Here is a 14,461-nt window from a genome sequence, read left to right as displayed (position 1 = left end):
TTGCCACCAATATGCAGATGACACTCAGCTCTGTCTTGCATTTCCAGCTGATCCTATGGAGACTGTGGAAATCATGGTGCCTGGAGGCAGTTTTGGGAAGGATGAGGTCTAACAAGCTGAAACGTAATCTTGACAAAATGGAGGCAGTACTGGGGGGGGGGTCTGACCCAGGAGGTCTGACCCTGTTCTAGATGGTGTTGCATTCACCCTAAAGGAGCAGGTTTGTAGCTTGGGGTTGCTGCTGGACCCAGGCCTGTTGTAGGATAAAGAGGTAGCAGTGGTGGCCAGAGGTGCTTTTCACCAACTTTGGCTGAGGAGCCACCTGCAGTCATTCCGGGTGTGGGGGGGAGATCTTGCCATTGTGGCGCATGATATAGTAAAATGTAGGTGAGATTACTGCAGTGGGGCTGCCCTTGAAGACTGTCCAGAAGCTACAGTTGGTACGGAATGCAATCAGAATGTTGACAGAAGAGTGCTGTAGGAACCATATCACTCCTGCCTTATTTCATGTACACTGGCCCCCACTTTGCTTCTGGGCTCAATTCAAGGTGCTGGTATTGTCCTTAAAGCTGTATCCAGCTTGGCGCCAGAATACCTGAAGGACCGCCTTCTCCCATATGAATCTACCAATCCGTTCCTATCATATTTGGAGGCTCTGCTTTAGGTGCGAATCGAGAGGGTCAAGCTGCAAACTATATTATACAAAAATACAAAAATGTTTACTAGGGTGTACACATAACTAAAACATACAGCGGTTAAAAGAAATAGTCTAAGTTTCAGACTTAAAAGGCTTGTACAACCAAGTTAGTTATTATACAAATATAATTGATGGGAAAACCTTTTGACCTAAGGACCATATGCGTTTTGGCCTCTTCGGGCCTTCCTCCGTGGTCAATATTCTTTATATTACAATGACACACATCCAAAAATGTACACATAAGAAAATATATATATATATATATAAAATGCTTTTGTATTTGCAATTGCTACAAGTTTGTATTATAGGCCATAAATCGTAGGCCCTAAATAGTAGCCGTATCAATTTTTCAGATTATTCTGGTGTCAACGATTCCATTAGTCAGGATGTGTGTCACTTCCATCAAAGGACACATTTTTGTCTTAGCTCAGGAAGGATTTATTATATTATTTATTTATTTATTACTTTCGGCTTCTACCCCGCTCGAACCCCCTAGGGGGTCTCTGAGCGGCTCACAGTTACTCAGTTATCCCTAACTATGGCCACATCTGAATTGGGGTGGGGACTACCCTACCAGCACCCTGTAGATGTCGCTCCAGAGCAAACTGACTTATGCAGCAGCCAAATCACTCACTCACAACTTCAATAAAGAGCTTGAAGGTCACGGGATCCAACTTAGCTACAAAGTTAATTGAAACTAACAGACTAGTCCTTCCCCGAGTCCTGAACCTCAATAGTCTAGTGCCACAATGCTCCCTCTAAGCCAGGGGTGCCCAAACTGCAGCTCGGGAGCCACACGCGGCTCTTTCACACAGTCTAATTTAATGTTAATAAAATGCAAATTTGCATATTTTCCAATAAAAACGTATGTGTCATATTTGTTCATGTCTTGCGGCTCTCAAGCATCTGATATTTATTCTGCATGGCTCTTATGTTAAGCAATGCAACGTTTGGCCACCCCTACTCTAAGCTGTGGAGTCTTCTGATCAAAAATCCTACTTTGTGAGCTACTGGCATTGACGTTGTGAGTGAGTGATTTGGCTGGAGGGTTTTCTGTCTGTGAAAGTGTGACTTCCCTGCTTCTTCCCTTGATTACAACCCAAATTGTGCCCCCATGTTACTCCTGGGGGATCCCCGGGAATAGCTGGGAGGGAGGGACTCATAGGTCTGCTGCTGGCAGGGGGGAGGGGGAGATGGGCAAAAATCACACACAGCCTTTTGTGGGTGTAGAAATTTGAGGTGGCATTCTGCTAAACAATTCATTGCTAAAAAAAAGTAACAAAATTAAACGAAAGCCTGATTTGCTTATACCAATTATTAACCCACTATGCTTGAACCTTTGCATGAGCTTAAAGATATAACAAAGTTCTTTTGAAATCTGAAAAAAAAAATCACATAGCATAGAACTGCAAATAATTATAGAAGTTTTTTGCCCCATGTTCCTAATTTGTCTGTTCCAGGCAACTGGCAAATAAAGGGAAATGCACAGCTCCCTTAAGAATAGCCTTAGTGCGATGCATGAAGGCCATGCTTCAGGTAAGTCAAGAATCAGTAACAGTTATCAAAAAAAAACACACACCCAAGTTTCTTATATTTTTATGGAACTTAGGAAGCTGTCTGTTTTTTTTTAGGCTGATCCTCACTCAAAATGGGCCTTGCTTAATGTTAACGATGAAGAAGTTCTTCCTGTGTGTGATGTCTTCCCTCTCTTCCTTGCTGATAGCAGCTTTCAAGTCTGTATGGTTGCAGCTAAGTCAGTAACCAGGTATATCTTACAGGGTTGCTTTAGCACTCTTAAGTATCTTCTAAAGATAATTAATCCAGAGCTGGTCATTAGAAATTGCCTGTTATCTTTTTCCTACCACTGAAGGAGTCACCTATATTACGCTGTTTCTTCTCATACTTAAGGTGGTTCTTTTAAAAAAGGATAGGTTGGTAATCCAGGACTTCATGCTTGTCAGGAGAAATAGATTCTCCCACTAAAATACCTTGAGCTCAGTCCTATATACTTTTAGCAGAAGGCACAGGCAGAGACTGATAGTTCTTGCCTTTCCTTTCCCTTAGCAGCTCCTGCGAGACCCGGAAAGGGAGATCCTTGTAGCTAAAAAGTTATGCAGTAGGGGCAGCTGCAGTGAGGAGGGGGAATTGCCCCCCCTCTGCCTCTTGTGCCAGCTGTACCTCTTGTGCTAACAGAGGTAACCACTGACAGAAGAGGAGCAACTTTGCCAAATTACCTCTTCTTGCTGTTACTACAGCTCCCCGTGTTTTGTCTTTGTGAGTCCAAACCCCTGCATTACATTTTCGGTGTTCACAGGGGAAAGGAGGGGGGGGGGATTTGCCTCACTAGCACCTTCCACTGTGCATAGGATGCAGCCCCAAGTTCAAAACTCAGGGGAGTGCCTGTGACATACAGGGCTAACCCACCCTGCAAGAAGTGAAGTATGTATTTAGGCAGGCATGTTAGTCCCCTTTGCTTTCTCTCTCTTGTCAGGCATGCTGGTCTTTATTGGGATGGACTCAGTTTTCACGCAGTTGTGTTATAACACCATCTGTATCATCTTGGTTGTTCAGTCATAAAGATACCTCAGGGAGGGGGCAGGAACAGTGGTGAAGCATTCAGGCTAAAAAAAAAATCACAAAGCTTATTTCTTTTATAAAACAAAGTGAACCTGCACAGTACTCTTAATTGTTTTCTTCTGTTTGCGTTACAAGTTTGTTTCAAGACGTGAAGCTGAGAGACTCAACCGGCTTACTGAAAGCGCTTCCTTTGAAGCTCCAGCAAAGAGCTTTTGAGCAGTTATACATGAGGGTTCAAGAAGGAGCAAAGAAACTGGTAATACAGTTTGTTGCTAAATTAGGCATACAGATTTAAAGAAGCAGAAGTAAAGCATTTTTGCATTTTGATAGCTTCTCTTGACCTAAAGACTGTTGTTATTCAAGTCTGTGGGCCAAGAAACCCAATTCATGTTAGGTCTTTGGAGTTCTTTTCAGTCTCACTTTTGAAGTACAATGTCTGAAAAAAATATATTTGGAATTCATTTGAATGTGCTATATTTAAAGACCTCATTCTCGATCTGTCTGCTAATCAGTTAATATAAATAATGAATATGTGGGTCTGCCTTATATTAGATTTGTGCAATTAGGACCCTTTTAGCGCTTTTGATCCTTTGGAGATAGTCCTAATATCTAAATCTCCAGTAGGAAAACTTTTAAGTTATTATGGCAAGATAATCTTCTTCACCAGCTTTGTGCGATGCTGTATCAGAACACCATTTTATCGAAATGTAAACTGTTAAGAGCCATCTTGACTGGATACAGGGAGACTGATTCTCTTCCATTCTGTATCCTGTGTGACTAAAGGGACATAACAACGGGAGCCAAGAGAATCATCCTGATGAAGAGAATAATAGGAAATCAGTGCTCCTCACGTTAATATCTATGATTTTATGCTGCAGTCCGGTGTGTGAGAAGCAGGCATTGTTTGCAATGTTCCAGTGTGTGAAAGAGAATGGATTAGAGCCTCTGCTTGTAAGAAAGGTAAGTGCATTGGGAGGCTGTGTCACTAAAAAAGGTAATTGAAAGGGCAGTGCTAGACAAGGCTTTTTCATCGTTTTCAAAGAATGTACTCTTGATGGACAAAGACATTTAACTCATCAAGATCTCTTAACTCATTTGAAACTCCATTGTGATGTTATATCATAGTCAGAATAAATAGCTTCGGGGACACAATTGCTACGTACTTTGCTTCCATTAGGTTAATTTATTGTTCAGTAAAATGAATGGGAGAAACCTTGGCATTGTAAAAGCATCGTGAGCACCTATTCAAATGCTTCCCCCCCCCCAAATACTGTGCTGCTATAGATAATATGATTCCACTGTTAAGAATGATGTTATCTGGTACTGCCTATTTTCAAAATGCAGGTATTAGAAAAGATTTCTGGCACTTTTGGCTATAAAAGTGTCGACGACTTCCTGAATACCCACTTGGATTATCTTGTTCTGGAGTGGCTGAACTGTGGATATAGTCTTTCAGTTTTTCCATGGGTTCTGTTGAGTTACTCTAATTTGGAAGAGTTCTACAGGTACGTTTCTACATTATATCCATGCAGGTGAGGAACCACAGGGGCTTCCAAGGGTCATTTTCCCTGTACCTCCTTCCCCATACTATTTCTTCCTTCTCTTCTCCTGTCAACCACCATATCCGCTTCCCTTTCCCTGATTGGTTCTCTTCCCAATCACCAACCAGCCTTTCTTTTATCTGTACCCAGTCTTCAGTTTTATTTATTTACTTCATTTATATGTCACCTTTCTTCCTAGTGGGGGACCCAAAGCAGCTTACATAATTCTCCTCTCTTCCATTTTGTCCTCACAGCAACCCTGTGAGGCGAATTAGTCTGAGAAAGAATTATGGGCCCAAGGTCACCAAGGCTTTCATGGCCAAATGGGGCTCGGAGTCTGGGGCTTTCAGGTCCTACTCTGACACTCTTAACCACTGCACTGCACTGCACTGCACTGCACTGACTCTCAGCTCTCCCTCCTTTCCCTCTCCATGGGTAAAGTCTGGGCAAGTTGCAAAAGTTGTGTGGTAGCAAGTTGCCATGGTGAGTTGTGTGTGATGGCTACTGCCAGGCCCAGCCGCACAAGTTGTGCAAAGGCTGCTGCTGAGCTCAGGTGAATTGTGGACATTGCAACACCACACCAGGAAGCAATTTGTCCAGTGGTTGCTGCTGAGTTCTCCCTCCAGGCAAGAGGGAAGGGAACAGAAGATGGACTGGAAAGCCCATGAAAGCCCCCCCCCCCCGACTTCACTAACAGAAACCAAGGCTTGATGTTGTTGTTGCCTAACAACCCCCACAGTGACCACAGAGGGCATAAAGGTATAGGTGCTGCTTCTATTATTTGGGGTTTTTTAACCCTTAAGTCTATTTTTTTATTCAGATTTTTCTGCAAACCAGGGGCTTTCTTGTGTCCGTTCATGGCTCAAATCTCTGGATTTAAATATTCATAGTTAGGGCCTTGTTAAGAATTAGGTATATTGATTAATGGGTTTTTTTCATATATATTAAAAATGCAGAAAGTCTGGTATGTGACAGCACTGTATGCTAAATTCTCTCTTTTACTTTGTAAAGCAGCATGTAATGCTTTCTCCAAAAGCTCATGGAGATTTTTGACTTGCAGGTCCTGTTACAAAGTTTTGATTCCACAATTAGTGATTAGAGATCAGTTTGAAGAAATTAAATCCATTGCTGACAAGATTGAGAGAGAGTGGCGCCAGCTTCTGGCACATTGCTTTCCAAAAATCCTTCTCAATATCCTGCCTTATTTTGCCTGTCAAAACCAAGAAGACAGTGAAACCGTGCTCAAGAAAGAAAGAGCTTACAAAGTGTATGACATGCTCAAGGATAAAAATTGCTTAGGAAAACAGGTACTTTATAACCTGTTTTGTTTCTGTTCAGATGACATTCAGAAGTGTTTAACATTGTAACCCTATAATATGCTCTTACAATGATGCTGTAAGTCTGTCTGTAAATGTACTTCTGAGAAAAGCTGTTTTCCATATGCTTTTGTCATATATCTTTTGCTACGTACTGTTTGTTTTGTGATTTTGGAATACTATGTGGATTTGATTGCTATGTAATTGCAAATCTCCCTTATACCATTTGGGAGTGAAAATAACATGTCAAAGGTCTTAGAGAATGTTATGCTAGGATGGGGGGAAAGATATCTTTCATTGCTGGGAAACTCCCTTAGACCATGGGTTCCTTGGAAAAATACCCTGGCAATCAGCTGCCACCACTCAGTTCCTCTGGAGAACATCTAGACTGACCTGCACTCTTTCTGCTCAGTTACTAGAGCAACAAGGAAGTGACAGGGCAGAAACCCTAGAAAATATCTTATAACCAACCTGGCTCTGCAGTCTAGCATCTGGAGAAGAAATTCAGAGACATATCCCAAAGCAATAAATTGTTCTAAGCAAAGCCAAAAAAAGTATAGAAAAAGATTTATAGTAAAGAGAGACAAAAAAAGGAAAAAGGGTGGTTGAATTCAAAAAGAGGTGGAAAGGGGGCAAAAACAAAATAGCAACAGTAGCACAGAGAGGTTCAAATGAAAAACAATACAGTGAACTAGCTAAGCTAAACACACATTACCTACTCTGTAGTAGGTTCCTCACGACATGTGCAGAGTTCCTTGCAGTGACGAGGTTGGAGGGGTCATTAACTCCTACCCAACTTCCTGTAGACTCAGTTTCTGCTGAGGACGGAAAACAAGACAAGGGGAAATCCCAAATGTCCAGATATTTGTGGTAAATGGAATTGGACGTAAACCAGACTCCTTTCAAAGCGAATCCCATGCAAAGCTCCATGTCTGATGTCAGAGGCTACTGTTACCTATCAGAGCTACATGAAATACAGCCCCACTTCTGTCGAGCACCAGGTAGAGGCTCTGAACTTCCATGACAAATAGGTAGTCCAGTCCAAACCGGATTGTCCTGTTTCCAAAAGGGATTAAGTCTGCCAGGATGGTCCAATGTGGAATGGAAATGAATGGGTCATTCTAATGGAACCTCCAGCGGTCCAAGATTGCAGACAGTTTAGGTAATGCTCTTGTCCTAGTAAGGCATTGAGGTTTTTGCGGGGGGGGGGGGGGGGCTCACAATGTGTTTTCAGCCAGAGAGGAAGGTGCTTTGAAAAGTGAAGCATAGCTGTGTTTTTAGAAGCACAAGTTTATCTGCCAGAATGGGGTGATTAAATCCGAAAGTTGCATCCCAGGAAGAGAGGGGCAAGTATATCATGACTGATTGAGCTGGGAAAGGAAACTTCATCCCGATCTCCATTTAATCATTAGGAAAAGCTGTCACAGTGTCTTGAGGGTTTACTTACTCTCCCCTGAGATTCACGCCATCTTTTAGCTGCATTGTGGGAAGTATTTATTATGTATTGTATTGTATTTATTGTAACTATGTACCAGTCTTATGAACTGAGTGTTTTTACAAATGATGCTATCCACTCTGAGCCTGGTTTCCGGGGACAGCGGGTTATACATTCAATAAGTTAGTGACTTCTAGGCTAGCTCCTGGCTGATCATTTCTTCAAAGAGCCTACCTCCAAGCTGGAGAGGAGAGCACCAAGTTTCTGGATGGGTGGTGATCAAGTAAAAGTAGAATTGTCAAGGAAGGAAATTCTCCAGTTTCTGAGTTGAGCAATATATGCAAGGTCATGTAGTAACTTGTCTTTTATTGTGATAAAGCTCAGACTCTCTGTCGTTGTTTTTTACAGCTGATGGACAATTTAATTCACAGTAATTTACCAGAGATTGTGGTTGAGGTGCTGATGACCTTACATGAGCCAGTCAATAGCAAACCAGGAGAAGAATCTGCCTTAACCAGATTTACAGGGTACTGTTTACTTCTCTCTATTATCCATATTGTGTATGTTTTTGTTTAAGTGTAAGTGGCCATTATTGTTATTTAAACGTTTTTGGAAATGTTTAAGAAGTGGGAATGGTGTGGAGAAGTTTGCCTGTTAAATCCCGTGCTGAGCCAACACATGCCCCCACATGTATTGATGAATGAAATCTCCCAGGCTTTGGGAGGCATGTTGGTGGATCTACATGATACTGAAAAGGCAACCATCCAGAACAGAATGGCCATAGAGTACCTGTTGCTCAGGGCAGGGCATCACCGCGCTGAATTTAAGGGAAATCTTGGGTGGTGGCGAGCAGGCTGCAAAGGAGCAGGAATCTGAGCAGGAACCCGAAGTCTCGTTGGGATCGCATTCTCTGTTCTCTATTTTGACACAGTCTAAACTGTCAGTGATCAATTAATTATAAATATCACTGCATCAATATCCAATTCAGATTAGCAATATTAAAACATAATTTTTAATGGATTACAGGACCTGTAAGGCAGAGATGTTCTGCTCACCTGTTGTTTTAAGATTTCTGTATTTTATTTCTGTATCTTGATTACTGGATTGTTTTTATGCTTTGATGTAAAATGTTGTACACCACTCTTAGCCTGCTTGTTTCCTGATATGAAAAACAGTCTTTTAGTCCAATCTGATCCTATGTAATGGCACTTAAACTGTTCACATTTATATTTGTGGAGTCCAGAAAGTTCTGAGAGGCAAGCAATCTTTTCTTTTTTTTCCAGCGATCTCGACCCCATTCCTAATCCCCCTCATTTCCCATCATATGTCATCAAAGCAACATTGGATTACATTAGTAGTTGCCATAAAACTAAGTCAAAAAGTCTTGTTGCAGTTCTTTCCAAAAATCCTGTAAGTACCTGATCCTCAGCTTTAGGATATATGATCTGACAGTACTTCCCTACAGATGCATTAGTTTTAGGACTATTTTATGTGAAGAGACTCTATATTGCTAACATTGGCAGTATGTAGTAAGCTGTGTAAAGGCCATAAAAGAGATGTTTTATATTGTATGTATATATAATTTAGCTGCTAATAAAAGTCACCTCTAGAAAATTAGGGTGACTTCTTGCAAAATAATTTTAGTTTAGTAAAAAGTAAGGAATATCTCACAAAGGGTATTATTCTTCTCTTTAAAGGATACTGTGAAGGTTATGCTTTAAAAAGATGAAGAGAGACATCTGACTTGATTTTGTTTTTTCTATTTAATAATGACATGTCTGGTAGCATTTCAGGAATGATACCAAAACGTGCAATTGAGTTTGGAAACTGTTTGTCTGGGGAAAAAGAGTTTCGTAAATGTACAACCCTGAGGATGGAGCTAACCCTGATGTCATAAACACCACTGTTGCTAAAAATGGCAGCCATATATCCAGTTATTCCTTTCCACTTGATATGCCCATCCTCCGGTATATACAATTCTGTTTTGGTCATGGACTCACCTGAACATTCCAACACGCTCCAAAATCAGTTCGCTCTCTGATCTGTCATTCAGAGGGTCTCCCTATCCACTGGCTGCTTTGCCTCCAATGCCTCCAACATTCTAAACAGTTTGCTGTTCCTCTCCCCCCCATAGCCAGTCTGAACACAGAGGTTATTTGCATATGCAGCCTCATTGGCCTCTGCCTCGGAACACAGAGGTCATTTGCATATGCGACTTGATTTGCTTTTGCCTCTAACATTCTAAACAGTTTGCTGTTCTGAGGTAAAATGTGTCCAATCTCCTGGTGAGGGCTGGAGATCACTCAGAATTACAACTGCTTTCCAGATGGCAGAGATCAGTTCCCCTGGAGAAAATGGTGGACTCTGTGTCCTTATATCCTGCTGAGATGGCCCCTGTATGACAGCCAATGTGACATAGCAGTCAGGGCTTCAGAGCATGGTAGAGGCTGCAGGTGTGTGTGTGGGGGTTAGCTGAAGAGAGAGGGGGAAATAAAGGTAGGTTGCCAACCCAGAGTTGGCAACCGTGTAATTGGCTATGGAACCACTTTCCAGACCCTTGGAACCCAGAAAACAGGAGGAGGTGCTTTTCTACCTTAGCTGTGACTGCATAGCCCCAAATTAACATAAGCCAACCTCCAGGCGGCACCTGGAGATCTCCAGCTATTAAAACTGATGTCCAGATGATCAAGATCAGTTCTTCTGGAGACAATGGCTGCTTTGGGCAGTGGATTCTATAGCATTATACCCTACTGAGGTCCCTCCCCACCCCAAACCCTGCCCTCCCCAGGCTCTACTCCTCAAATTTACAGGTATGTTCCAACCCAGAGTTGGCAATCGTGTAATCGGCTATGGTACCACTTTCCAGACCCTTGGAACCCAGAAAACATGGCACAGGAGGAGGTGCTTTTCTACCTTAGCTGCCACTGCATAACACCCTTCTCCCCCTCAAAACATAACTCAGAGGTGGAGAGAACCATATCTGTTACCATGAGGCTGTCCTCCCATTCTACCCACTTGGGGCAGCAAAATGACTTGAGACAGCCCTGCCTTATAGCTAAGCAGAAGGAAAGAAACATGGCTTGCCTCCCTCCATTTTCCGCTTCCCTCTGCTGCCCCACCAGCCACAGTCGGGACACTCATCTGGAGCTTCCTTCTAGATCCCGTTGTATTTCTTCCCACAACGGGCATTAGTCCTAGTTACAGCATATCTGTGTTCTGATGTCACAGCAGTGTGCACTTCTCTACCACCTTTGAGCATCAGCCAGTAATGTGTGTACAGCAGCGGGAGAATCTACTACATTGGGGTACCGATGAGCTGGACTTGAAATTATGGAAGGGGAGAGGGGACTTGGCTGCCATTTCTGCCTGTAGTCTCATTTCTTAAGCACATCTCTTTGTTTGTTTTTTGATATTGGTATTTCTTAACATAAGCTGTACCTTAAAATCTAATTATATATGCTAGTGCTTTTAGCATTTTCTTCTTTTTTTAGGAGTCATTCCAGAGAATCTTACTTGCCATATGTAAGCAGACATCTGGAACAAATAATGCTTACCAGAAACATAGGCATCTCATGATTTATCATTTTTTTGTGAGTTTATTACTGAAAGAAATAAAAGATGGTTTAGGAGGTGCATGGGCTTTTGTTCTTCGGGATGTGATTTACACAATAATTCACCACATCAGCAACAGGTAAATATAATTGTCATTTACAGATTTGCAAAACACACTATGCACTCATGTGATAGATACAATGTATAATGTGTGTCTTAAATCTAGTGTAGAACTGTGTTTGATGTTTCTCTGATAAGCAGTCATTTTCCAGGGTCTTCAGCAGAGGTCTTTCCCAATCTTGCTTTCCAGTATCCTTTAAATGGAACTGTGGAGGTTGAACTTGGACCATTAAATTCTGTTTCTGAGCTTTCTAAGGACTATGTTGCATTATTTCCATTTGTTTGTGGGGCTTAGAGGACTTGTTCCTCCTGTAAAATTATTTGTATGGTTTGTTTCCTGTCCTTATATAGCCTGATGTCAAAAATGTTCATTATGCCTCCCTCAGTTTTGACATAATTCTCCCCCCTTTCTATATATCCCAGCCTTTTCTGTTATTTTTATATGTGCCTCTTTTTAAAGGCCTTCACTTCTGAAAGGGGTGTCCCTCCGGAGCTTCTTGCTTTGCTGTGACCTTCTCAGTTGCGTTTGCCATGCGGCTGTCACCTATTGTGAGGATGCCCTGGGGAGTCACCTGCACGTTATTGTAGGTACGCTAATACCCATAGTTGGAGAACAGCCTGAAGCCCAGGAAGAGGTAAGTTGTTAATAAGCTTTTGCTTTGTATTTTAGTACTGATTTCCCCCTGTTTTTGCCTAGGATCCAAGTAGCTGCTTGGGTATACCCAATGGAAACTTTTAGTTTTCTTTCTTGTAAGTATTTATTTATTTGATTTGGTTTATAACCTGTTCTCCCCGAAACCAGCTCGGAGCAGGTAACAACAATTTATGAAAGATACAATCTTAAAAAATTCTAATCATTGCAGTAAATATTCTAACAGTTGAATAATTACGATAAATACAATAAAATCAATAAAATACAACTAGCGTATGGCTAAAAGATGGCTTAAAGTCATGCAGAGGGGCAATATATAATCATCTGAAGAAGGAAAGGGGCGGGGAAGTGAGGGGGGGAGGGAGGAGAAGGAGGGAGGGGGAGGCCAATACTAGATGATACCTATCAGAAAGGAGCCCATTGCTGCTCTCAACCATAAGCCTGCCAGAACAGCTTTGTTTTGCAGGCCCTGCAGAACTGTACCAGGTCACACAGGGCCCTTTTCTCTCCCGGGAGAGTGTTCCACCAGGCTGGAGCCAGGGCCAAAAAGGCCCTTGCTCTGGTTGAGGACAACTGGATGCTTTTTGGGCCAGGGACACCAGCAGATTTTGATCACTCGAGCATAACACTCTTGGGGTACATACCAGGAAAGGCGGTCTGGAAGGTGTGCTGGTCCCTGACTGTTTAGGGCTTTTAAAGGTCAACACCAAAACCTTGAACTTGATCCAGTCCTCAGTCTGGAGCCAGTGTAGCTGGTAGAGCAGTGGTTGGATGTGTGCTCTAAAGGCCATTCCGATCAGAACCCCTGCAGCTGCATTCTGGATCAGTTGCATTTTCCGGGTCAAACTCAAGGGAAGCCCTGGCATAGAGCGAGTTACAGTATCAGACTTCTCATTCAGTGGTACAAAATCCTTGTGAATGGTCCCCTCTGTTTCAGATAGGGGTTTGGCATTAGGAAGTGCTGGTAGTTATATGAATTCGGAGCTTGTTAAAGTTGTAAAGAGCTAGTTGCACGATTCTTTGGATCTCGTTGTTGTCCGTATGAGGATCCTGTTTAGTAATTTTGCCCCCATCTTCAGTGTGTTACTGTGTCAAGAGCTACAGGAAGGCCAGAACAACCATAACTTGTTGAAGTTAAAACTAATACTAATACTTCAATAATGGTCAAATGCATCCCTCAAGAACGACCAGCAGACAGCCTGTGAGGTAGGTGGGACTGACTACCAGCAGGGAGTTGTCCTGGCTCAGCTAAGAACTGGACATGGTATCTGAAGTACTCATTGAAGAAGGGGGTCTCACCAGGGTGCTGCAATGTTCCCTTGAGTCTTACGTGTGTTGTTCAAGTGTCCATATTGTTCAGCTCACTGAACTATTCTTCACATACAGCCATCTGGTCTGCACTGTGCTTATTTTCTGTGTAAGGACATTTTTTCCCTCTTCAAAACGATCAAATGGCTGTCCTCTTATTAAGACACTGGAAAGTGCTGGGATCTGACTGCTGAAAGGATTAAGGGGTGTGAATTGAACAGAAATGTAGAGAAAGTTGGAAGAAGAAGAAGAGGAGGAAGAGGAAGAAGAATTGGATTTATACTCCGCCCTTCACTCAGAGTCTCAGAGCGGCTTACAGTTGCCTTCCCTTCCCCTCCCCACAGCAGACAGCCTGTGAGGTAGGTGGGACTGAGAGAGCTCTGAGACAGCTGCTCTTGAGAGAACAGCTCTAAGAGAACTGTGACTGACCCAAGGTCATTCAACTGGCTGCATGTGGAGGAGTAGGGAATCAAACCTGGTTCTCCAGATTAGAGTCCGCCGCTCTTAACCACTATACCAAACTGGCTCTGTTGCTAGATATATGTGGGTGGAGCAGTATGACCTAGTGTCACCATTCTGTTAAAAAAATCAAAAAAATAAAATAAAATCTAGTCTTTAGATCAGGGGTGTCAAACATGCGGCCCGGGGGCCAGATCAGAACTCTCCAATGCAAGAACAAGATGCATTTCTTCCTTTAGGAATGGCTATTGTCAGAAGAAAATAAAAAGGTTTCAGTTTTGTTTTTGCATGTGGGTGGGTATTCTGTTTGTAACAATTGTTTGGATACACTATATTTTTAATATGCTAGTTGTGATATTTTCATGCCAAGTAATGTAGCATTTTTTTCAAAAATGCTGAAAATTTCCATTTTTTTCCGAGCTTCAAAATTTCCAGAAATTTTACATCTCTAGCTCTCATAACAAATAAGTTCGACACCCCTGCTTTAGATCTTTCATGTGTTAACCTGGGTCCTAGGCTCAGAACTCTGAGCATGAGATTTCTGTGGTGAATGTAAATAAATCAAAAGTAGGTTTGCAGCTTACAGAGCTAACATTTTAAGCATGTTTTTATTTTAAGTAAAAAAAATAATCTTTGTGTTTGTGTCCTTTGTAAAGTTTATATCTCCGCTACCTGGCATTACATTTTATGACACACATGGCCCGGCCCAACAAGGTCTCATTTATGTCAGATCCGGCCCTCATTAGAGATGTGAAGGCCTGGAAAAATTTGGGGGGGAAACGGGTTTTTTCCATTTTTTTCCTG

The 14,461-nt window shown here is 42.2% G+C and overlaps 1 protein-coding gene across 1 annotated transcript in view; it reads left to right on the top strand.

Moving 5' to 3' along the window:
- Positions 1-14,461, top strand: part of ATM (ATM serine/threonine kinase) — a 74,893-nt gene that overhangs the window by 25,984 nt on the left and 34,448 nt on the right. The window contains exons 21-30 of the mRNA XM_015414809.1: positions 2,158-2,233; positions 2,329-2,462; positions 3,410-3,530; positions 4,058-4,234; positions 4,619-4,779; positions 5,876-6,122; positions 7,975-8,093; positions 8,850-8,976; positions 11,058-11,257; positions 11,699-11,873. Of these exons, the coding sequence (XP_015270295.1) occupies positions 2,158-2,233; positions 2,329-2,462; positions 3,410-3,530; positions 4,058-4,234; positions 4,619-4,779; positions 5,876-6,122; positions 7,975-8,093; positions 8,850-8,976; positions 11,058-11,257; positions 11,699-11,873 (1,537 nt within the window). The remainder of the gene's footprint in view (positions 1-2,157; positions 2,234-2,328; positions 2,463-3,409; positions 3,531-4,057; positions 4,235-4,618; positions 4,780-5,875; positions 6,123-7,974; positions 8,094-8,849; positions 8,977-11,057; positions 11,258-11,698; positions 11,874-14,461) is intronic.

Source organism: Gekko japonicus, unplaced genomic scaffold (assembly GCF_001447785.1).
Source record: "Gekko japonicus isolate JY-2015 unplaced genomic scaffold, Gekko_japonicus_V1.1 scaffold1956, whole genome shotgun sequence".
NCBI lineage: Eukaryota > Metazoa > Chordata > Lepidosauria > Squamata > Gekkonidae > Gekko > Gekko japonicus.
This window is presented reverse-complemented; position numbering and strand designations above follow the sequence as displayed.